Source organism: Drosophila subpulchrella, chromosome X (assembly GCF_014743375.2).
Source record: "Drosophila subpulchrella strain 33 F10 #4 breed RU33 chromosome X, RU_Dsub_v1.1 Primary Assembly, whole genome shotgun sequence".
In the NCBI taxonomy this organism is placed as follows: Eukaryota; Metazoa; Arthropoda; class Insecta; order Diptera; family Drosophilidae; genus Drosophila; species Drosophila subpulchrella.
In genome coordinates this window covers 13231023-13257248 of record NC_050613.1, presented here as the reverse complement: position 1 = coordinate 13257248, position 26226 = coordinate 13231023, and the positions used below count along the sequence as shown (strand labels likewise).

The window sequence follows — 26226 nt, the reverse complement described above, 5'->3', positions numbered from 1 at the left end:
AGTAATAGTTGTGTCTTGGAAAAAGACATTTTGTAAAGTTAATATTTCATTTCTAGGTTTAGAATTTACTTTTCGTTCATTTTATTGTTCATTCATTCATCGTTGCTTTATTTAGTGGTTCATTTTAGTGTTCATTTTAGTATTCATTTTGTAAAGTTAATATTTCATTTCTAGGTTTAGAATTTACTTTTCGTTCATTTTATTGTTCATTCGTTTATCGTTGCTTGATTTAATGGTTCATTTTTGGTTCATTTTTGTGTTCATTTGTTCATTCATCATCTCTGCCTCATTCTTCGTCCTTGGAGGGGGAAGTGTTTGGAGTTCTCTTTTTCTTCTTTTCTAATGCTCTATCTCTATTAACTGTCTTATCAACAGACACGCTGGCTAGCTCGAAACTGGAACCGCGACTCCGTCCGGGTTCTCGTGCAATGGATTGCCCGGATTGCATCAGCAATTAGCCTGCGACTTGGATCTGATGCGCAATTCGGAAAAACCTCCGGGCGGTAAATGGAGGTTTTCAGGTTAGGGTTGAGGCCTTTTCGCCGATCGATCTTCCTCGTTCAAAGTTCAGATTTTGAGGGTTAACCTTGGGATAGGGATCACTGAACCCCAAGTACCTGGCATTTTCTTGAGGGATTTGTGTTGGGCTAAAGATTTGGCTTATCAATCCCACTAGTCAACAGCCCCATTAACTTTTACAATTCCCGCAGGCAAACAATTCACTTGGCAAGGCGGCGAAAAACGAGCACGTGTGAATTGGGCTGGACCAAATTCAAATTCAAATCCGATAACGATCCGTAACTCCTCCTCCTGGAATGCGTTTTAGAATCGAGTGCGTTTTTAAAATAGCAACGCATTTGTTTGGCTTTCATCAGATGGCCTTTGTTGTCTGGCTAATCATTAATGTTTGTCTTTGCCTACACTGACCCAAAAATAGACTGTCTAGGTCGAGATTTTCCTACTCTTTAGCTGCATTCCAATCTGCAAACATCTACTAGAGTGTTTGTGTTGTGTTTGCTCATGTATTAATTACGCATCCCATTCAGACTCTCTAACTCCGCGCGGTGAAATTTGCGCTCGCTGATAAAAACGCTGCCGGCGTCGCTACGTCGGTTTACATTCCAAAGTCTGTCTCCCTAACACTCCCCCGCCATCAAATCGGAAAATAAATGTATAATCAGTTCTATACCCTTGCCGATCAAGAAGGCATTCTCAATATAGGTATAAAGGTAGTTTTTAAAAGTCAGTATAAAAAGCAGAATCAAATTTTCTAAGCGATCGGTTTTCTGCGAATACCGCTTAAAATAAAAATCAAAAACCGAAATTAGGAAACAAATCGAAGCTACGAACTAAGAAAGGATTTTACAATACTGGCTTTTAAAATATTCAAAATGTGTCTTGAGTTGGTTTTTTATTATTTATACTTTCATTGATTCAAGAATTTGTATTTCTCTTGTACTCTCACTCTCGGCTGCCTTGTAAATATATCTAAGTTGTATTTAGTTGTCAACTGCGACGCAGAAATCAGGGGGCAGCGGATAATGGAGTGGGCGGGATTAGCTGGGACTGGAATTGGGTTCGACTGGAAGGCGTTGTGCAGCAGATAAGTTTCGGCAAGGCTTTGTAGTCTTCAGTCGACGGCAGCAGCAGAGCAGCGGCAAAAAGCGCAGTCAAGTTTTTTTCTTGTTTCAGATAGGCCGATGTCGCTGCAAACCAGTTAAAACCGCCGCAGACGACAGACATAAGTCATTCACAACACAATGCTGCACAGTGAAAAGCGTCCAAACTCGAATTACAACAAATGGTGAAAAAGAGTTCATATTCAAACATCTTTCTAAAATTTAGTGGCGTTAGATCACATTTTTTCCCTACAGAAATCATTTTTCCAACACTAATAACTCCGAAATCTTTATAACCCATTTTTGTTTTACAAAGTTCTCAACATTTTTGAATAACTATAAAGTTAATATACTAAAAACAAACAGCCTTAACTAAATAAGCAACCAAAAGCAGCTTTCAATTGGAATTAGCTCTTTATCGCTATAGTTATATTTGCGTTTCTTGCGTTTACTGTTTATAATAATAGCTGCGTATGAGTAATACTTGTGACCCCCTTTTCTGTTAAGGTTTTAAAATAATCTGATTTATGAACAACAATTTCCTTAGAAATACAAATCGCAAGGAATTTTAGTTTTTATGTAATGACAGTCAGTCAGTTTGTTAATAGCATTAATCAAGTTCTACTCTGCTTGATTCATTTGCTTCGCTTTCTGCTGTCCAAGTTCCGTGGACTCAATCAACCCGTCAATCGATGACGATGTGCTGCTGATAACCAGTCATGGTGACCATGGGGCATACGAACGCATATGATGCAACAATAACAGATTGCAATTGAGCGTGATCCCCAGCATCATTACTCCACTTCCCAAGCACACGAGACGACTTCTGAAGGCGAAGTGCTGTCAGGTGCTTAAAGACATATGACACTGTTTCAATGCTCTATAAAGCGAAATAATACACAGATAAGTCCGATTTCTGAACGAAAAGGGACTACAAACTTTAGTTTTTGTCAAACTTATGAGACATATCAAGTCCTTGATTTGAGATTTACTTATTAGAAATATTTCACCTTAATAAATGCCTAAAGAAGATAGAATTCTCAACGATAAAGTTTAGTTTTTATCAAACGTACTATACAAATCAAAACCTTCATATGATATTTACCAATTAGAACTACTATATTAATATCCAAAGAAGTCAGATTTCTAAACGATATGGTTTTACAAACTTTAGTTTGTATCAAATAAAGTCCTTGATATGATAGCTACCAATTATAAATATTCCACCTTAAATAATACCCAAAAAAGTCACGATAGGGGGACTATATAAACTTTAGTTATTATGAATCATACTATGCAAATAAAATCCTCATTATAATAGCTATTTTTCGCCCCTTACTACCGAACTCCAGTAAAAATAATCAACATACTACTTACATAAGACTTCACGATCCCGCATGCTGGGGTTCCGCAGAATTGTGGCCACTTTGGGTCGACTGTTGGCCTTGCCATTGCCGTTATTGTTGATCTTCTGGTGACCAGCACCATTCCTATTGGCCTTGAGTGTGTCCTGGTTGCAGCTGCCATTGCTGCCGTCTTTGGTGCTTTGTAGTTCCTCAATGATTGTGTCGTCCTCGGAAAGAGCGGGTCGGCACTTGGACAGATGGATGGTGTCCGAGTTGATGGTGGCGTCTAAAGGGGAATACATTTTATTAGACAATGTAGAATAGAGTCTAGGGATTCTTGGTAGTGCCTCACCATCGTGGGGCAGGAAGGAGTCCCACTGGGACGAGTCCCAGGGCTCCGAGAAGATGGTGCCATCGTCGGACTGGGCCGAATCGATGCCACCGAACGAGTTCTGGCAGAAGACATTGTCGTAGGAGGAGAGACGGCAACCGAGTCCAACTTTATCCTGTCCCTGGACATGCGGCTGCAGTGCAGCCGTTTGCGGCGGCGTGGAGCATCGCACCAGCTCCGGCAGATTGAGGTCGGGCAATCGATTGGCGATGATCTGGTGAATGGTCAGTGTTCGCTTCTTGCCCAGCGAATTCTCCTTCTCCTGCCAATCGATGGCCGCCGCATCGTAATCCCCGCCAGCATGGCTTCCCTGATCCTGCTTGGCCATAAACTCCCAGCTGCTGTCCAATTGCCAGTGATCGATGAGATTGCGAGCCCGCTTGGTGGGCTGTTGCTGCTGCGAATGCTGATGCTGTTGCTGTTGCTGCTGCTGATGCTGTTGGGAAACCTTTGGCTTGGGCTTCAGCTCGTCCAGGCTGCCGGCCATCTTCTCCAGCTCGCTGGGCTGCAGCAGGGCCCCATTGCCGGTACCTCCGAAGCCCGCTTTTAGTGGTTCCGAGTGTCTTTGGCTGGCGTGCAGCACTTGGTTGCGATGCTGGCGTCGCAGAATGGCGGTGGCTGCACTGGTCAGGCCTGCCTGACGCAGTGCATCCGCCGGTTCCGCGTAAAAGGGACTGCCCTGCTTGCTGCGACTGCCGGCGAGAGTTTGTCCCTCGGCCGTGGGTGTGGTATCGCCACCGTCGTCCTCGCCACCCGCCGTCATGGACTGAGTCATGGCGGACGGTGGAGCCGGTCCGGAGAGATTTGGCAGGAGCAGTCCTGCTCGAGAGCGGGCTGGAACATCACCGGAGAACTGCAGCAGGGATTGGCTGGAGGTTTCATTGGGCGTGGCAGTGGTAGTGGCAGTGATTTCCTCCTCGCAGGGCGACAGGTGCGTCTGCTGTGTGGGTGTGGGAGTGCTCGCTGGGGAGGAAATGCGAAAAAGGAGATAGTTAGAAAGATGTTGGCATAAAGATGTTAGCTCTACGAAAATCTTTACAGGTTCGAAATCACCTTAAAAACAGTCAAAAATATGCTTCGTTTAAGATAAACCTATAAAGATTTTAGTATCTAAGCACTATATCAACATTTCTGGCCATCACAAAGATTTAAAAATATTTTTATGGAACTTAATTATTGGTGAAAAGATTTTTTTACTTCCAGTAAATTTTTAAGTAATTTTCAACCTCCCGATGAACATGTACTGGTTTTGGTGTCTAAAAGCATGCAGTGCATAAAGGATAGTCATCTTTCTGTACCTCTGAGTTTAAAATAAACTGTTGCATACTTTTATACACCTATAATTACTTTTAAAATTTATTTTTAAAACCCTATAGATTTTTGTGGCACCTCCGTGTGACTTATACAGCGTATTGTCATTTAACGCCATAGAACATTTTTAGATGTTAAAGAAAATGTTTTTGTTTTGGTGAAAAAGAAACCTACGAGTCTCGGCCAGCAGATCCGGTCTTCGGTTCATCACTCCGCCCACCGAATCCAATGCCGGGCGGAAACTGGTCAGCAGGCTGGCCCGATCGCTGGGATCGTGCGACCAGACGTCCTCGTAGTCGCTGATCTTGTCGCTCAGCGCACTGGCGCAGTACTGCGCCTCAAGGATGTCCGACTCCTTGTAGTGCTGCGACTCCTTGCCGGCTCGGGACTTCCGGGATTTGCCGCCACTGCTGCTGCTGCCGCCGCCGCCGCCGCCGCTGGGCGTGAGCGGTGTCAGGGGTGAGGTGGTGAGGAGCTTTCGGGCCGTCGGTGGCCAGCGGCCGTCATTCGAGGAGGATCCCTGCGAGGAAAGCGTATCCTTGCACTCGCCCTCCGGCGACAAGCGCTTGGCAAAGGTCTGGAAAGTGCTGGCCTGGCCATTGAGCAGGGCATTGAAGGGATTGTTGGACGCTGGCGTGGTGACCTCCACGAATTTTCCATTACCATTTCCCGCTGCCGCTCCACCCGCACCACCATTCTCCATCGAAAAGGTAACCGTGGTGGTTACCGTAAAATTGCCATTGGCACCTCCATTCTGATCCGGAGAATGGGGTTTCGACCAGCGCAATGGTGGTGCCGGTGGCTTGAGATTCAATGTATTCGGCGGCTTTGGTCGCTGTGGACGCACTTGATCCGCCAATTCCGGTGCCGTTTGGGCCACCTTGAAGGTGCTCAACTGTTGCTGGTCAACCAGTGAGGGGCACAGGGGCTGGGGTGCCAAAGGAGCCCCCGCTGAGCCGGGCATATAATGCCCTGGATTATCCACCGGTGACATGGTCAGAATTACCGAATCCACTGAATTCGGACTCAGAAGCTGCAAATGCTGACCTCCGCTGGTGGTGAAGGAGCTGAGGCTCGAGTTCGTGGTGTCCGACGGAGTTCCCGCCTGGCTAAAGAAGCCAAGCAATTGGCCACTACCGGTGGGACTAAAGAGACTGCTGCCCGGAATGGGTGGGGCTCCAGTGGGCGGTGGCTTGGCCAGGGCATCGCTGAAGAAGGTGGCCGTTCCAAGGCCACTGGTTTCGGTCAGCGATAGCGGCGATTTGGCGTCCAGCAGGTGCTGATCCCTCAATGGGGCCACCGTTGGCGTGGGCGGACCCAAGAGGGCCGGACTGCTGGCATAGCTCCAGAACTCCTGGCCCAGCAAGGCCAAGGAGCTCAGCTTCTTCCGGTTGTTCGCCTCCCGCAAAACTCGTGGCAACATCAGCTGCACCGGCAACTCATCGCAACACTGGGCATAGTGGGCAATCAGCGAGGGTATCGAGCCGAACGTAAACCTCGAGCTCTCCAAACTCAAAACATTATCGTGCGACTGGATGAGATAATGCTCGATATAGGGTCCCGTATCCTGGGGCAGTCTCACCGAAACAGCCATCGTATTCGGCTGGCTAGAACCGCGAACTATAAAGGTCTGAAATTAAAAATACAAAATAATTGTATAAGTATAAGTTGAGTAGAAATAAAATATAATATATTTTACGTTTATAATAATTCATTTTAATATAGTTAATCGGGGATGCCACAAAAATCACTACGATCTTGAAATTACTTTTAAATTTCGTTTAGGTGTCTAAAAGTATGCTACAAAATATATTACAATGTACATTGCATACTTTTAGACACCTAAAATGATATGCAAAGGTGATTTAACAATCCTAGTGATTTCCATGACAATTTCTATTTGCATTTGTGGTTAACATTTTGCTTAGCTTTGGTTACCTATAACTTAAAAGCAAATACATCAAGCTCACGATTTAACTACCATCCCATGATATATATATCATAAAAACATTCCGTTTTATCTTTCCACATCTTGGAGGTGGTTCAAAAAGTCCTTAAGTGAGTCTTTTTCCTCTGACTGCGCGTTAAATGTTGCGTTCACAATTCGCCCATGAATTCCCACTTATGGATGATAGATCGTCCCTACTCCCTGGTTCTTCCTTCCATTCTAGCAACAATGCCCTTCCTTTGGCACTTTTTTCTTTTTCTCCTGCCTTTTTACATCTTGTTGTTGGCAAAAACTTTGCAGACGCTGCGACAAATCGCGTTCTTGGCTTATAGAATGGGAAATGCAAGATGGGCAATGGGTGGTAATGCCTCTTCAGCCGCCAAACCTGGTCGAGTGTGGCCAAGACCAGAGCCAAAACTTCGGTTTGCTAATCGCCTGTGAAAACTTTCATAATGAGCGTTTTACTTAAAGTCACGCGCAGGCCTTTGATAAGATCGAAAACATCATAAAATGTATAATTCTTTAGTTAACTAAATAAGAAATAATAGAACTATACTAATATTTTTTAAAATATATCTTTAAAATAATCTTTACACAGAGAAAAATATCCAAGAAAATTGTTCTTGAATTGAGAACATTGTTCTTGAATTGAGAACATTCGTTCTTAAAAACCGTGTAAGTACATTTTGGTATCAATATAAGAACGAAACGGTGAAAAGAGAAAAGTTAAATTGAGTTTACTTAACAACTTTTTGATAAGTATACACTAAGGACTGAACTAATCGTTTATTTGTACATACAATGTAGTTAAATACCGCCAATTTAACTTGATTCGAGCAAAATAAAAACATTTTCAACTTAAAAATTTCGTTCTATTTTTAAGAACATTTTCAACTCAGATGAGGACGTCAGAATTTTCTCTGTGTAGGATTCCTTAAATAAATATTGTATATATATATATTTAAATATACCATATTTATTCAAAAATTAAACATTTTAAGTGTATAGCAATATCGCTGTGATCCGATTAAACATTGCCACCGTTTTATAATTCTTTTAAACGGAATTTTATTATAATTTCCATTCATAATCTTTGCCCAATCAATTCTATAAAGTTGGGAGACCCCACAACCCCACCTGGCCACCAGTCATTCAAGGGGAATTAAAAAGCGACAGCGATTTCGAGGGGAAAAGTTCTTAAGTGTTTTGCCTCAGTCTACGAGATTCACTTTCTGCGACTCACAGATTTTCCTGGCATTGTTGTATTTGCTTTTCAATTTTCAATTTCATCGCAGCAACCCTAAAAGCATGCAATTATATATGTATACACACACACACCCACGCTTACTAGACTATACGTATGTACATATATAGATATATAATTTTTCTTCTTCAGATTTCAATAAATGCCAACTGGAAGGGAGATTTTGTGCACCCTGTGGCGTTGTTTATGATTTCTGTGCGAGTTGCGCACAATTTTTCAATAAGCAGTTGAAAGAAGATGATAAAAACCCATGAATCGGGTGGTTTTCCTTTTTTTTATAAGCACCCTCTATTCGCTTTAGCTGCATCGTTTTTAAAGCATACTTTTCAGCTACTACATCTGCTTTTGATTCCATTACCAAATAAAAGGAGAATAGGATAAATAAGAAAAGGTAGATGGCCAAGGGTCAAACATTTTATACTGATTTAATAATGCGGTCACAAGGGGGCGTGGCCATCGGGCTTGCCCATTAAGAAAATGCAATTTATAGGAAACACAGACGGGCTGAAAAAGCCAGTTGGCCAGACAAAAACGAGCGTTAAAGTTCCTTAACAGGCTGAAAGCCAACCAAAATTTGACAAAAGGAAAACTTAATAAAAATCCGAGATGGAGAAAGGAAAGGACAGCCAATGCAAGGAAAGTCAGGAGATAATGCACAAAGGTTGCCAAGGAGGCGGGCTGCAAAAGATGGAGAAAGTACCTATACAACGAGAATACAGTGCGATTCAGAAGTTTAAGAAAAGTCAAAAAAAGTATATTTAAAAATATCAAACAAACAAAATTATCTAAATTTAAAATCAACTTTTAAATAAAATCAAGAAATTTTTAGATTCTTAAAATATAAATATTTTTTAACTTGTCGAAAGAGGTTTTATTAAATAATATTCATGATATCTTAGAGTTTATATATTTTTTTTTAACTTTATAAAATTGTAGTACCACCATTTTTTGGCAATCCCCTTGCTTACATTGATATTTAATGTCAGTTTAATATTGTACTGCAGACTTATAGTTTTCTACCGCACTGTACCAGCATGTGTGTGCTTCGGTGCCTGCATTTTATTGGCTCGAATTGACAAATTTCATTTGGGTGGCGAACAATAAAAAGGCGTAACGGCATTTGCAATTGACGACAGATCAGTTATATATGGGTATTATGTCCCATGTTAAATGGTACGTTATATATAATATATATGTATATCTGTTGTTTTATCACCATATATATTATATGGTGGATTTTAAAGAAATGCATTAGATTAAGACCCTGGCCAGACAGGTGGATGTGCTGGTAAGTATGTGGGTGTATATACTACATGCTCGCTCAACTGCGTTTGTTCACCTGTCACAATGGCTCTTCGTCAGCCATTTCCATTTCCTGCTGCACTTTCCATACCCATTCACATTCTCAAAAAGCTGGCCATGGCTTTTTGCAGGCTTTTAGCCATCGTCTGGCGAAACAAGGAAGGCCTAGAAATGCACACTCCAGTTCATTGACTCAAAAAACGAGAGAAAAGTATGCCAGAAATGTGCCAGTACATGGTTTAAGAAATACTAACAAATATTTTTATTTTGAAATAAGAAAGAAAAAAAATGTTTTAAAAATATGGAAAACCTTTTTTTCTTTTGTTATGGTATAATACATATTTTTTTAAAGGTGGACTTTTTGTTGAAGTGTAATGGCATAAAGGGTAAGGAAAGGCAGGGCCTTTTGAGCCTGGACACGGTAGATAAATAAACCATGAGGGGGTTGAGGCCCAGGTCCACCTTTTCCCCAATTGCATTTCACTTGCACTTTTCCACTCGCCAACAGACTGATGGATGCGGTTTGCTTTTCGATTTGTTCTGCTAGCCAACCGCAAAAGACAGTTAACGGTTTAATTTCCGTGTTTGTTGGCCATTGCATTTTCAATTACACAGGACTAGAGCTGTGGGTCTCTGTGGTTGGGCCAGAAAATGTCGTAAATTTAAACGTTTTTATTGACCATTCAAATCTGGGAAGGGGTTAGGTCGGATATTAATTTCATGTTCAAGGCAGATGTGACTATCAAATTGATTCAGGCTAAAAAATTTTTTTTATTTTACTATTAAAATGAACCTAGTAACGGGAAATAAAATTTATAATCAGACTATTAAGATCACATTTAGTTGATTTTAAAGTCTTTGCCTTTTTTTTTTTATTTATATAGACCTTTAAAATGTGGTAAAGAGGTACAGGTCGGTTAAAAAATGTTTGTTTAAGGGAGAGATATGTCTATTTTCTTTATACATATAACTATCTCAAGTTAATGAAAACTAAGTGACACAGTAAATAACCCCTTTTTTTATTTTACTTATTATTATTATTATTATTATAATATTTAGAATATTAAAATTCCAATAAATAACTCATGTTTAAGTGTTTTTCTTGATAGAAAATCTATCGATCCTTAACCACCTTAAACGGTTTCACTTTCTATTTGCCATGGATATCCTCTGTACAAGCACCTCCTACCAAAATCTTTCCCATCCCGCCCGGTAATCATTTATCTCTTTGCATTTATTTTGCATTTAATTGCATGTAAATTATTGTGCATTGGGCAGCACATGGCACCGAATGTTCGCACCTCCTCAGCCTCCCCCCTTTTTTTTGTAGTCAACTTTGACCTCCACCCCCGACCAATCTCTTAACCCATTCCATTCGACCGTTTCGCTCGATACCCTGCGGCGTTGCAAATCAGACACACAACACACACTCTCGAAAATAACGATTCGCCGCATTTGCACCCATTTCCGGGATGCGATGCCCATTGGTGCCCCATCTCCACCGGAGAAGGTAACAACATTTCCGGTTTCCATTTCTCGCCGCGTGCCTTCGGGGCTGCATTTCTCGAAATGTCCGCAATGTCCCGGCCTCCTCCGCTTTCACCACCTCCTCCTCCTCCGATCTCGGCTCAATCACCATCTTCATCCTTGGCCAAGTCACCCCTTTTTTGGGCCCCAAAACACAATGCGCAACGTGTCGCAGCTGCTGACTGTCTGCCACCGAACCCCCACAGAAAAGCCCCCCCTCCTGTCGCTTTCGCCCCGTCTGTTTGTGGTTTTGGCCATCGAATCGAAAGTGCAGCCGTTGCCAAGTGCCAAAACACGGCAAAAATAATATTTACTATTAGTAAAACAATAAATAATACTTTCAGTTACTACATAATGTTGTAATTTAAACCCTAAAGTTAGTTAAAGTTATCAGATAAAATTGTAAGGTTAAGAATAAGGTTTTTTTTTTGATTATATTAAATAACAACAGGGTATTTTAGAAACATTTTTTTTTGTTTTTCTGAAACACGAACTTTTGAATCTCTGCCGATTGTAGGGAACAAAAATAAGATAAGGTAAGACATGCTAAGAAAATATCCTCATTGTTCTTTAAACATATATTTTTATGTTGCTGAGATGTTACTAAAAATAAATATAAAAGTTTAAATATGGAGGTAATAATGTTTTACGTTATTATTTTGGTTTATTAATATTAAACTAATAGATTAAATAACGACAGGGTATTTAAAAATATCTCTGCCGATTTTAAGGAACTAAAATAAGATAAGGTAAGACTAGTTTAAAAAAGTATCCCTTTTGTTCCTTAAACATATAATTTTTTTTGTTGCTGTGATGTTACTAAAACTAAATTTAAAAGTTAAGGAACTGTAGTTAATATAGCTTTACGTTAAAATATTTGAGCATTTTAATAACAGACATATATTATATGAAAATTGGATAATGGTTTTTTAAAACTTAAAGTATACAGGCACTGCGCGGATTATAAAAATTCCAGGTTTTTTTTGTAGAGCAGATTTAAAATAGATTTTCTCAGTGCCGTCGCAGGATGTCTGGTTTCTGGCCGGCATAATCAAGTTTTGGCCCGCAAATAGACTCGTCGTCGCTCGTTGGACTCGTTGAAGCGCCAAGTCTAGTCTATAATCATCAAATCATGCCACAAATGTTATACCCAGCAGCAACTCCATTGCAATGCCCCCTGACCTCTCTCTCTCTAATCCAAGCTGTCTATCAATCATGACGCCATCAAAATGCTTGACAACAAATCTTGACTGCTTAATGGTCATGGACAACGAAATGTAATGGAATAGAAAGGCTGCCAAGCCAACTGCAGTCAAGTGGAATGGAGTGCAGTTCCCAGGGATCTGGATCCGATTCTGAGTCTGGACCCGGGATCCTGTGCCAGATGGCCAACGAGCTTATATCAGGGACAGCGGTCTGGGGAAAAGCACCTTCGATGGGTATATGTAAGTCCCCCGGAATGCAATGTGCATTGGCCGGATTAGATGCGGTGCTTGAGTGGCAGATTAGGCTGCTTCAAAGGTCTCGGATGACCGGAGCAATTTATTCAATTAGAGTGGATAGCTTCGGGGCGGCTACATTAAATCTCCTCTTAAAAGAGATTGTCTCGCTTTAAATACAAAATTATTTTTTTAGCTCTCTTAAATTTATTTTTCTCTAATAGCTGGACAGGTTTTTTTTTATATTTGAACCATCTTTGAACTTTTGCAACATTTAAGAATAAGGTGCTATTTTATTTTAAGATATAAGATTACTTTCAAATGGCTTTATCTCACCCCATAGATAAGCATTTTAACTAATAGTTTCATATTTCTTTAAGTAAATTGATTAAAAGTGATGGGTTTTTGAACAGGTTGATCTGAAGGTGCGAAAAGGAAATAAAAAATATTCTTTAGGAATTGTTACATTACATTTTTGTATTGTATGTGGCTAACTCTTTGGTTTTAAAGAACCTCCTTAACAAAAAAAATACTCAGCTATTTTTTATGCCTTTGTCAGAAACTTCAAATTTTCCCTAAAATTAAGAATATATTATTCCAAGTTTAAGTTTCGTATTCAGCGTATACTTGATATACTCTGAATAGGGAAACCGGTTGCCTACTTTTTAGGGCTACATGCAAATTTTTAAGCCAAAAAGAGCCAGGCCAGTGAAATTGAATACGGAACGGCATAATGACACCCATCCCCTTTGACCTTTCTCTCTAAGCCCCCCCCCCTCCCACAGCAACATTCAACCCCCCTGGAAGCCCCAGGGGCGCCGTCTAATGAGTGTCGGCGGTTTCTGTGGTTCGAGCAAACAAAAAAAAGCAGGCAGGGGAAGTGGGTAGAAAAAACTTGCATAAAATAACCAAATTATGCCAAGGCAGGACACCAAAACTGGACCTGCCATTATCCTGCCATTCGCTGCTCATTAGAAGGGGCCAGGAATATGAATTTCCAGAAGGTGGGGGCTGCTCTGTTAGCCGGATCACATAATAAAAAGCTCATATTTTATTGAAACTGGTAATGCGAGAGCGCTTTGAGAGTTGGCATCGAAATGCAAAGTGAAACCATGAGCAACGCCGCGGGATGCGTGACAGAGATGGGAAGACATACAGAGAAAGAGACGGGGAGATAAGTGGAGAAAGAGACAGGGCTAGTAGCTTCCTTTTGGCCATTTCAACACATTTCCGATTTGCATCTCGTTTATATTCATTTTGACGCTACAATTGCACTTGGAATTGTACTCGTAGATTTTTCAGGAATATCTTGATATGCATCACAACTACCCTTAATAGAAGTGCAAGTAGTTATAATATATTAAAAACGAAACTGATTTAATATGCTAATTAAGACTTAGCCATTATTTTTTTATTAAGAATACCTTTTATATTTCTATCATTGAAAACTAATGTAATTTATTATTTTAAAATAAATATTAATTAGTTAATATCCTTTTGAATAAATAAGTTTATTAACATATACTTCAAATTCCTACAAATGCCATTGACATAGATTATAACCAACGATTTTATTTATAACATTTAAAAAATGTTATTGGGTAATGGTAATAGTTTAAAAACCTTTCCTATAAGAAAATCAACTACAGAACCGATTTGAAGCATACGCAGTTCTTCTTTACCAGAATTATTTGCATAGAAAATTAAATTTGGCTGTAAAAGTCCAGTGTTTTGGTCTTTCTGCTGCGGAACCACCCTAGACCATCCACATAAGCCCAACCACCCTAATCTGCTGGCATTTTCTGCCGCCTTAATAATGCGTTTTCCTCTACCGTTTTTTCCTCCTCCTTTCACCTGCCAATTGCCTCGCTAAGCGGATTTCGTTTTGCAGTTCAAGAGTCGTGGCTTTGGGTTTTCCCTTCAAAATCCAACGCACTGATGCCCTTTGTGAGTTTTCCACTGCCGCCTTAAGCTGATTACCCTTTATTTCCGTTCGACTCAAAAGCCCCAGTCTTTTCATCATCATTTCATCATTGGCCTTCCCCCCCCCCCCCCACTTTCCCCCTCCCTTTTTCCACCCACATTTTCCAGCCGCCAACGGGACAAAGTGCATTAAACTCATTTGCCAAACGGCTTTCAATTATAATTTTTGTTAATAATTCATTAGCCAAATGTGTTGCTGAAATGCAGTCAGACACACTTGCAACCAGGATGCTAATGCTGTACTCGATCCTTTTGTACTCCCCAAAGGGCAAATGCGCCATGTGCGGCACAAAAGTGACGCAAAGGTAGTAGAGGAGAAAGGACTTTATAGCAGCTGCCATGAAAAAGTTTTCACTTTTTATGAGGCTTATATATCCCAAAAATATTTGGCCATAAACAGGGTTGCTGTCGCAGTAGGTGTTTAAATTTAACATAATAAAAAAAGGGTGGCAAAGCTAATAATATACAAATGAATTTAACACATGTTTAGCTTAAAATTTAGGTACCTCACATAATGGCTGTCCATTGAATTTACGAAAGAAAAATATAATTAAATGATTTTTTTCAACTATGTTAATAATATACAAATGAATTTAACACTTGTTTAGCTTAAAGTTCAGGTACCACACAGGTATCCATAGAAAAATATAATTAAATGATTGACTAATCAATTATACTTATTCGTTCAAGTTATCATTTTATAATATTTAAAAATGTATTTTTATAAATTTAATAAAAATGTTTAAGTCTATATAGTAAATTCAAAGACAAATTTGTGAAAATAAAAGGCCTGATAAAAAGTTGGAATGTATTTTACCACTTGTGAATACTTTTAGAGTGTTAGTTTACATTAACATATTTTATATATATATATATACAGCATATATACATAGATCATTTTCTAAGTTAGACTGGGTTATGTCAAATTATAATAGGGTTTAATATGGATACATTTATGAAGCTCTCTCACAAAATGAAAATTATAATATTAAACAATTTAAAATGTATGTATATCGTATGATGCATTTTTGAAAATCCGAGATATAATATCTTTAGACCAAGAAAGAAAGAAAGAGAAATGTTTTAATCGATTGAAGTGTGACCAAATCCAGTGGGTAGTTGGCATTGAAAGTGGCTTTAAGGCCGACAAGATGCGTATAAACACGTCAATAAATGCGACATCCTGTGGATCCTGCCGCCCGTTCTTCTATCATCTGTGGACTTGATGTGGGATGTGGGTGTGGAGTTTCCCTCTTGGCTTGCCATGTGGTTGCTAATATAATTTTGGACACACTCGCATTGGATGGGGGCGGGGGGAACCAAATCGAACTGGAGGCCGGACTCGTCCTGGCTCATCCTGGACATCCTGGACATCCTCCCATCCTGCGGCTGTCTGCTTTCCCTTATCGCCCCATCAGCTGGCTAACTGACTGACTCTCTGTGCCTGTTGTTGATGGCCATTTGCCACCCAATGGGACTCCTGCTCCAGGTCTTGGCATTGGACCCACCTGCCCATCCCACGATGGCCATGTGCCTGGGTGATAAATAAAAACTGTCTGCGCCTATGTGGCTACTGTTTGAATGTAGTATGTATGTATGTTTTTTCCATCATTCCTTCCTTCGTTTTTTTTTTGAACATTGTCTGACTTTTTGCCATGTAAGCTGAGACCAAAAAATAAACACCACCCCAAACCCCAGATGAAATGTCATTGAAACACATGCCAAACAAAGGCTGCAGCCGAAAAAATTCAATTTCACTGTGTTCCGCATTTGCACACCACACTTCCCTTTCTTTTTCTCGATTTTGTTTGGCCAAAAGCATTGGCCATTTAAGGATGTCAATGTGGATTGGCCAAAAGTGAGTGGGCGTGGCAGCTGCAGCTGCAGCTTAACATGTTCATTTTGCCCCGCTTGGCCATGAATTCATAAATCAAAAGCAAGGCGTCAATAAAGCAGCCAAAAAATAGTTCAAGAGCCGTGGCAAAACAAATATACAGGATTCGTTGCGGGGATCAAAGGATGTTTGCTTTTCCCCAAATCAAACTCATATCGGTGGAATGCAAAAGCAAACAAAAAAAAAAAGAAAAAGTGCGAAATGAATGAATGAATCGATTACCATGAATGCAGAGGGAATTTCAAATGTGTTGCACACTTTTTTTTTTTGGCGGCAAAAGATTACGCGAATTAAGATTCAAACTGTCAGCGGGGGAAAAGCTTAGTTTTACGCCATATGGATTGTCCATTTAAAACGCGCTTAACTTTGCCAGAGAAACAGCAATACAAGGGATTACAAAATATTCCAGTGTTGTTAAAGAATTAACAAAGAGAATAGAAATATGGAAAATACGTATATACGGAAACAATGATCTTATTAAAATAAATAATATTATGTTTGAAATTTAGTATTTATTACATTTAAAACGAATCTGTATTTCTAATTTTCTTTTTTAAGGGACATTAGGAATATAACATATGATAAGTGATATAAATTTATATCATAAAACAAGGGATATAAATATATTTCAAAGTAATACAAATAAATATCATATTAACAATTAAATTATTTACAATTTGGAAATTTAGTTTTAATTACATATAGCATGAATCTGCAGTGGGTTGTTAACAAACATTTAAGTGATTAAAATCTCTTCCCTTTTTAGACAATGTTATTATATTTAAGTTTAAATAGTTTGGGGCTACCAATTGATATAAGATAATGGACTCAAATTTACATCGTAAAACAAGTGATATAAATATAATAACAGGTATCTCACTTTAATATGTAAGGAACAGTATTTAAGCCATAGAATCTTAAGCATTTGGAACTGATAAAGAGACCAAATGTTCAACCAGAGGGTCATCAAATGGCCATTGCTCACTGTACAGGTGACGAGCGCTAATGATGTCGGGACTGAACCAATCCCCCCGTCCCCAATCCGCCAATCACCCAATCAAACTCCCTCTTCAGCCGATTACCCAGACATTAAATGGTTGCCCCAGCTGTTGACCAACTCCCACTCATCGTTTGGTCCATAAAGCATCGACATTTGCTGCTAATTACATTCTGTGGTCGGCATAACAAATCCCGGGGCAAAATCGGGCGAAAAAAAAACCTATATACATATATATATATATAAACTGGGGGAAATGGAAATGCGAGACATACGCACACATGTGACCCACCACGCATATTTATGATTGATGGCGTTGGGGGCAGTCGGATGTGAAAGGTATCCGGATACAAAAAATCACGAGAGATGTGCAAACAAAGCAGGGAAAAAATCTGTTAAACTTTGGATACGATACGGTACAACGAGTAATTAAAATACCAGGCTGGCAAAATGGATCGCACTTCTTTCACAGCCATATGACGCCACAATGCACTGTGTCCAGTTCGAACATATTGATTGATTTTTAATTACAAACTAGGCATGCACCCATGGCCAACGAATCCGATTGCAAGCCAAATGGATGGGGGACGACTACTTCAATTTCAATTAAAAGGCTTTTTATTAAACGCATAAATAAATGGCGAAGGAGGAGTGCGTAGTCTACGTCGTGCATCCTAATGGGGATTTAAGGACTTTTCGAAGCGTTCGCCGTATAATTGAGGCAGCACACCGTTACCAACGACGTACTTTTGCTGCCGTTGACGCATGCAATTAGCAATCGATGGAAAAAGGAGCATCCGATGGATGGAAAAAGGGGGGCAGCAGCATGGGCTGCTAAGGGGGGCATGTGGCATGTGGCAGGTGGAGCTGCAGACAATTTCCGAGGCACGACGCCACTGAAAGAGTAAGCAGCAAAATGCAAAAGTTGGCGAAAAACTTTGTATATCCCACAAGTACCCCTTACACAGCAAAAACGAAAGTGAAGAACCCTAAATATCTAAACGAAACTGACCACAAAAAGTTTGGAGTTACTCGTAGAGTAAAGGGGTATACTGAAGGAAGCGATTCCGACCCTATAAAGTATATATATTATTGAGCAGGATCACTAGCCGATCTAGCCATGTCCGTCTGTCTATCCGTCCATATGACCGCTGAGATCCCATAAACTATAAAAACTAGAAAGTTGGGATTTGGCATGCAAATTCTTGAGGTTCTGGGACAACGCAAGTTTGCATCAGCAGTCTAGTGCCCACATGTTTAAAAAAATGGAAATTCAATATTGTTTTGATTATCAATATCTATATTCATGCCAAAAATGGTTCAAATCGGACCATCCATTAAAAAGTTATAAGCAAATAAAGAAATCGACGCTAGGTGGCGCCATTGCGCCTCGCACTCCCCTTAGCTGAGTAACGAGTATTTGATAGTTGAGGGCATATTGATTATTATAACTTTAACTTGTTAACTTTATTTGTGATATAACAAACTAAAATCTTAGCATGACATTGAGAATCCGGTGCTTAGTCAAAATGGGAACCGTTACAATATAAAATATACTTGATGTTTTTTTCAGTGTCGGAGAGGAGGAGGTTGTAAAATGGAGTGGTCTTCTGCAAAGGGAAAAAAGGGGCCGACGTTGCAATCAATGAGCCATTGTTACGGCGCGTTCGACGATTGAAAATTGCTAAGCTGGCAGGAAAAATGGAGGGAACCAGAGAAAATGCTCCACATTCATTCAAATAAAGAATGTGCGTGCCGTTTCCGATTTTCCAGTGCTTTCGGATATGCCCCTACTATTGTAGGTTCCACAAAGTATTATACTTTTGGTATTGTTTTTGAAATTCTCTTTCTTCAATTTGTAAACAATTTCTTAAGGAAGGATGTTATTAATTGATCAGTTACATTGATGTTATATTAAGGTACACCCAAATTTTATTTCTATAAACTAATTTCCTGGCAAGTTCACATAAAGTTGGAAATAAGAAATAATAAGGTCGTTTTATAGAAGAGTTAAAAGTACAGATTGAACAATGAAACAAAAACAGAAAAAAGGGGATAAATATTTTGCGACCCTAATGAGTTTCCTGCCAATCGGCGAACACGTGATAATTGCTGGTTCAGTCTGCAAGTTAAAGTTGGAGCGGGACTTTACCTTATTGAATCTGTACAATTTGTTGGACATTCCATTATATTCTCTGTTATCCTTCGTCCTGGCTTTTAGCCATTACCTGTTCTATTCTATCTGCCAGTTCCACAGGGCTCTCGTAATTTCAATTGTCTATGCAAAGGGCTTTGAATCGCAAAATGGTCAGCCCACTCTTACACTAAGAGAATTTGTAGGACAACAATTGAATTAAAAAAAAAAACTCTTTTGGGTGCGAAATCACATCTTTTGATGCCTAAAAGTATGCAATAATATATGTTTAAGCTCAAAATTACAATGAATTCGTTCAGAAAGACGACTATTTATTATTCACTGCATACTTTTAGACACCTTAATATTTTATTGCCCTATTTTTAGGCAGTGCCTTTTCTCGCAGTGCAGACTCCAGGACCAGGATCATCTACAGTCCAGCTTGTGCTCCTTTTTATCAATCCCTGCCTACTGACCATTGCCGGCTTGGCTTTTGTTTTTGTCGCCTTTTGTGAATGGGTGCTCGTTTCTCGTTTTTCATGCAAGTTATGTACAGGGGTTCTTCATCCATTGCCATCTCTTTTTTTTCGGCCCTATTGTCTACCATTTGCTGCTCGAGTCAGATAAATTTCAATGAATTTGCAAACGCAGCAGAGTCCTGTATCTAGTCCTCGTTTTCGTGCTCGTCCTCGTCCTGGCTACATTTCTTTGTTTATCTTTATACATTTACAATTAAAAGGGCTTGGCATTGTTGTCCTGTCGTAATATTAATGAATCTTCCCCTGCCACGTGTGGCAGATACGCAGGACATCACAGGACATCGCAGGACCCGCTGCTCGTTAATTGATTGCAATTTGTATATGTAAATTTTGCACCGAATGAATGAGTCCCCAATTGTTTTTTTTTTTTTCTGCTCTGTGGATTCGTTTTCGTTTTTGTTTGTGTGTTCTCTGCCCTCATTGTTGTGCAAATTTGTGCGGTCACATGTGTTTGTTAATTTACCGCACCCTCGTGTGTTTCGCGAAATTCACCAAATTGCCTTATTAAGCTAAATCAATAAATTAATAATTATCGCCAGGACACTCACCCCCTCCTCCTTGCCCTGGAGCAGATGGACGGCCCCGGATCGTTGGATGCCGGGCAGGAACCACATCGGATGGGTGACCAGCAGGCGCTCCATGAGCCCCAGATCGCAGGGCGGCGAATTGTCGCTGGAGTCCCGGCTGCTCTCCTCGCCCTCATCCTCGTCCTCCGCCTCCACGGGCTCCTCCTCGTCGTCCTCGCTGGACGTCTCACCCTCGGCCAGGATGCCGCCCTCCGAACTGGACACCAGAGATGTGCGCGACTGCAAAGGGCAGAAAGAGGAGGAAACATTAGTATGGATCCAGTTGACATAGTTCACCAATAGTAGGAGACTTTTTTAAAAACTTAACTATCATCTGAGTTTGTGTTTTCATATACTTAAATTATTCCTATATACCTAAGTATATAAATAAATCTATACTATAGTTATACCACTTGGAAATTGTACCTTTAGCTCTACAAATATATAAATATGAACTTGACTCAAAGAAATACTTGAAAATCTCTAAAATTATATTGGAAATTCTATAGCACAGTCCGTTTTTAGCAACTAGATATAATTATATAGTGCTTTCAAGAACTTTTTATAAAATAAAAAATATTTTTAAGCCGCAATTACAGGTGAATGGATTTTTGATTAGGAAGCTTATAAATGAAATTTACAACTGTTTGCTTTTCAAATCATAAGTTCCCAATAATTTGTTAGATCTTTTTAAGGTAATTATCAGCGAAAGAAGGACATAGTCTAAAAACGACGTTTAAAGGTATTGCTATAAGTAGGCTATACAAAAATATATAAAATGTAAAGTTTACTGGGGGCATCACTATATAAATAGGAACTGAGGGGTATCTTAAAATATATAACAATATATTATGAATTCGAAAGTACGAAGGATTCATACAAAAGGCTGACAGCCCTTATTTCACTGCATACTTTAGGATACCCCTCATTTACCATTAATTTTCAGTCCTTGCTAATGCACAACATCATGGCCTCGAATTACAAAGATTGTAATATTTTTGTAGTACATCATAATAAACCTTTTCCCAGATATGAAGCTTCAATTTAGGCTAAGGCACAACATTAGAGCCACCAAAATAGGGCCCAGTGGGAAGAAAACTTCCTGAGCAGCTGCTGGCACACACAGAGAGGCCCACACTTGACCAAGTTCAGAAGGACACCAGTTCTCCGCGGATGGAAAACTGAAAATCTGAAAAACTGGCAGAACTCACAGACGAATCTCCGACACTTGACACATTGCCTGTGGCCATATTTCTGTAATCTCCATCAGTGCGAGTGCAATTCCATGTCGTGATATTTTTGTAGAATGGCTCCAAGCTCAACATTAAAGCTATGCTGTTGTGCTATGCCTATCAAGAATTTTCCAGAGTGCCAGAGACAGAGAGAGAGATAGAGATTTTCAGGGGAATTTTTTACCCGCAGGCAGGGTTTTCAGGGCAAACAAAGCGAAACAAAAACACACACACAAAAATTCTATGGCAGCAGAAGTATGCGAAAGCAGTCGCGTTGTAGGCGTTTTTAATTGAAAATTGCCATGGGCTGGCTTTGAAGTTCCTTCTCTTTATTTTCCATGAGTGGGAGTGAGGGATACTGTGTGTGTAGCATACTTTTCAGCATCAGGATGTGGAGGTTATTCGGGGGCTTTTATGCTAAGTAAGTATAGGAGTGTGTCACCCTCTGTCAGAATGATGATGACGATGTTTACCAACGGTTAGCTATGCCAAAATTGATCCCAAAGCGAATCCCTATGCATTTGTAAGATGAGGAGAGTGGAAATACCTTGGAAAAACTAATGAATGAAAATAATAATTTTCACATACTTTTATTTTAAAAAAACTCATTAAAAAAGATCTACAGAAATTTTAAGAATTTGGTGGTCTTAAAATATTTTCTTTTTAGATATTCCATTTGCTTTTTTGAAAGATTACAATACTTTTGATAAGTTGAAAATGAAATATTAATGTGATTTGATATTAAGTTTATTTAAATCTATGTATAGCTTTAATTGTGTTAAACAAAATACTGCCTTATTTCTAATTAAAATGATATGCTTATATAATTTTCCAGTAATATTAGAAATTCCATTAAAAGCCCCCAGATATTCGCACTGCTGGATTCGTTTAATTTAAAATGCTAAAATGCTTAATAATCCCTTCATTAGAAGATGGAACCGGCGGGCAAGGCCATCGAAGCGTGTTTTGGCTTTGGAAAAAAGTCGAGTGGTTGTCACCCCTTTAAACTCGACTCGTTACCACTAACAACGTCATGGATCCGTGTTGCCTTTTTCTGTTCTTCAACGTTGGTAAAACATTTTTGTAATTTTTTTTTGGTTCCCATACAAGAAGGGAGACTTGCTCGAGTGGCGGCAAGTGTCAAATTAGGTTGCCTAGCTCACCTTTTTTCCCTCCCCCCGATATTCATCATCATCCAGATGCATATCTCTCTATTGCTTTAGTAAATTTGAATTTGAATAACGCTTCGGCGGCGAATTTTAATTTTTTTGATGTCATTTATTAAACGGGTTGGTGCTGTGGGCGTGAGTTGGGGGAGAGATCAAGTTTCAGGGTCTCTGGGTTTCAGGTTCTCAGTGCCCTGTTCATTCCGTTGGCCCTTCTTTGACGCATTAATCATACGCCGAGTTGACAGTGGCAGCAGGAAATAAAACCGAGAAGCTGCCACAGACATTCAGACAGAGGTCTTAAGACAAACGCAATGAAATGGAAATGCAAAATGTTCGTCTGTTTATTTGCCAACCATTTAAATGCGAGTAATATTGAGAGGGGGAGCCTTATAAAAAAAAAAAAAGGGAACATCAGACAGATGATGGCTGGGTGGAACAAAAAAATGGAAAATTGCGCAAATCCCTTGAAGAAATGTTTGAAATTTTTCAGTGCTCACAGCGGGCAGCCCCAAAAGAACCCGGCGAAATTGTTGCAAAATTATGCTTAAATCAAAAATCACAGCAGCGGCAAAAGAAACGCGCACTGCAGGCGACCAAAAAGAAAAAAAAAATGAAAAAGGACGACTGTGCTTGGGCAACCCTTGTGTCCTGGGTATCCTGGAGTCCTGGGTGTCCTGGCTGTATCCTGGGTAGCCCGGAGATATTCGAGGAGGCGGAGCGAGGTGACTGCGAATGCTGCGCATATTTTATACCCTGCATTAGGTCTTAAGTATTGCTTATTACGTCAGCGGCTGGGACCCTTTTTCAGTTTTTATTCGCTCGCCTGGGACCCCAAACTATTTGAAAGTGGTCGAGCTTAAGAGGGGGCTAATGTTGGGGCCAATGCCAGCTGAATTCAGAAAGCTAATGATACTCATTTAACGGTCAGTTCTTAAAGTCACGGCCCAGACGAGGAGAAAAGTTAGCAACTTAACGGGGAATGTAGGAACTTATGTTCAGGTATTCGGAATTTGGATTTTTAATACAAACGTTTTTTAACAAAGAAGTCGAACATGTTATATTTATCAAGCTCTAGATAGCTGAAAAGGATTTACGTAAATTGGTGACAGGTTTAGAAAACACATAATATATTATAATATTTTTACTTATTATAGCCTTTTGCAAAATGAATGCTTGGTAATATTTAAACAAAACTCTTACTTCTTTAACAAAACTTTGCAAATAATAGATATAAAGTCATAAATAGATTTCTTATCGTGCGATGGGGCAACGTAAATTGGACGCGTCAAAGAAAAAACACGACCATCTTCTATTTCAAACAACGTATTTTGATATCCCCGCTCCCATTTCCTTCACTCTAATGCGATACTTATTAAGTTAGCCCAGGAGCTCCCCCAGTTCGAATATTATAGCTATCTGCCCAGATCCCACTCATTTGTTTACAGAATTACCAAAAACACATAAAAAAGCACATACACACACATATGTACATGTCTGCAAGGATATCTAATAGCTTTATGTTGGATAAGGCTGGATTCCTTGCCGGGTGCAGGCAGCAACCCCGAACAAAAAAAAAAAAAGCATAACCGTGCCCAGAATCGACTTCTGAGTAGCCTGGCTGCATTTTTGAGTGGCGCACAGTGGTTGGAGTGGAAATCTAAGCCGAGGGTTGATGCTGCCAATCCCCACCTTCCCATTTCTCCTTACTTTCTGCCTTGAAATACACTCAGATAATAAAACTATGCAATTGGAAAACATAAAATATATAAAAATAATCAATTAAATATAATATAATAGAAAATAAAATAAAAATGTATAGGTTTATAACTAATTTTCAAAGATTTAACCTTGGCAATCCCATTTTTAACTACGTTCAAATTTAGTATTAGTCAACTTTGGCTTTCCTGTTTTTTTAAGACCAATTCAATTATCATTATTATGTGTTCGATTTAAAACAATCTTCTAATCAGTTAATAATTTTTCTATAATTTAATTTTATAAAATTACAATTCCTTCTCTCTGTGTAACTACCGCACTGTAAATAACCCTCTTTAGAAAGCCTATTTAATTTAATTTTTCATATCTGGAACCACCCCACAGCAAATAACCCTCTTTTAAAAAATGTTATTTATTTAAATTTTAAATTTCTGGACATCCAAACAAAGGTAAAATATTATTTCTTCATGTGTATCTACAGATTTGATCCTGTGGCTCTCGGTTTTATATATGAGTTTGTTTGATTTTGGCTTTCCAAAAGGGATCTCGTTATGCTGGGCAAACAACAGTCGCGACTTTAAGTCCGCTGTGGCCGTTCTATATATATATATATGTTCCATGTTCTATATGTGGCTTCCTCGGAAAGCGAGTGTATCTGAATCTGACAATGCAACAATGGGTAGCCAAGCGAGCAGATGGGTAGCCGAGCTGGAGCGGACCAAGTCGAAAGCCGACTTTTGTGCCAGGGCCAACACTTTCACGGTCATGAGAAAGCACCGGAAGTTGTCATCTTTGCCAAGGTGGTGGAACGGGCCAGACTGCGACGACAGACGAAGAAAGTATTCTGGGTTCCGTTCTGGCAGATGTCGAAAACGAAAATCATTCTCAGGACCCAATCTCATTTCCACGCCCTGGAAAGTTCACCACCTCCCCCCTCCTTCTTAAGTATTTGGCTAAAATATTGGCAAACAATTGTCTGGGTCTGTATCTCTATCTTGCCAATATTGGTGAAATACTTTTGGCCAAAATTCGATGGCAATATAAAAATTCCCAGCCATTGAAAAAATGTCCTGTAACTTCACTTGGTTTTTTTTTCTTTTCTACCATCTCTACCAACCAACTGCCATTTAATAAATTACACAACAAGCAGCAGAGGGTAAAGAAAGAAAATAAAAATCGTGAAAAATCAAGGGCAAGGGGGAAAACTATTTATTTTACGCCGCCCGAAAACGGGCAATGAAAATTGTTCAAATGCGACAAATGAAGGGGAACTTTCCAAAGGAAAAACTGTGAGTAAGAGCGGAAGTTGCATTGGAGACTAGCGGAAATGAAATCAGGCAACTGAATTGCAAAAAGTTAAAGTACAAGCTCTGAGAAAATTAAGAAAGTATTTAAGTTTGTAAAATGAATAAGTTGAGAATTAAATACAAGGTTTTTGCGTAATCCGAAAAATACTATGATTTTATAAATATTAAAATGTAGCCAAATATTTTGTATAATACTCCTTCGAGTTTTCAGAATTTATATTGGATTATTATTCCAACTTTTACTATCTTTCCTATCAAAATAATAACTTTTGGTTTTATAAAAAGAGTAATTAAGTAAAAAAGTTAAAAAGAACTTATGATATTGACTTGGGGTAAATTTAAAATAATTTCGCACCCCCAGACATAAACTTTCCTTTTTTGCTGCTGGCATTTCCCGTCCGATCAAGATAATATGACTACATATGAGTCGGGGGTGTGAGAACAAAATCCCTGCATAAAGCATCTCTTATCGGGGTCGCAGGTCCCAGCGTGAAATTAATTTCATAAAAATCATATAGAACGGGTGAGTGATTTTTCGCCAT

At 39.4% G+C, this 26226-nt stretch overlaps 1 protein-coding gene across 5 annotated transcripts in view; it reads right to left on the bottom strand.

Annotated features, from left to right (window-relative positions):
• Nucleotides 1-26226, bottom strand: part of LOC119556234 (protein sprint) — a 114922-nt gene that overhangs the window by 4319 nt on the left and 84377 nt on the right. For all 5 annotated transcript variants that reach the window (XM_037868263.1, XM_037868266.1, XM_037868264.1 and 2 more), the window contains 4 exons: nucleotides 20243-20500; nucleotides 4842-6297; nucleotides 3318-4319; nucleotides 2997-3251 (listed from right to left, as the gene is read on the bottom strand). In XM_037868263.1, coding sequence (XP_037724191.1) covers nucleotides 2997-3251; nucleotides 3318-4319; nucleotides 4842-6297; nucleotides 20243-20500 — 2971 coding nt within the window. The remainder of the gene's footprint in view (nucleotides 1-2996; nucleotides 3252-3317; nucleotides 4320-4841; nucleotides 6298-20242; nucleotides 20501-26226) is intronic.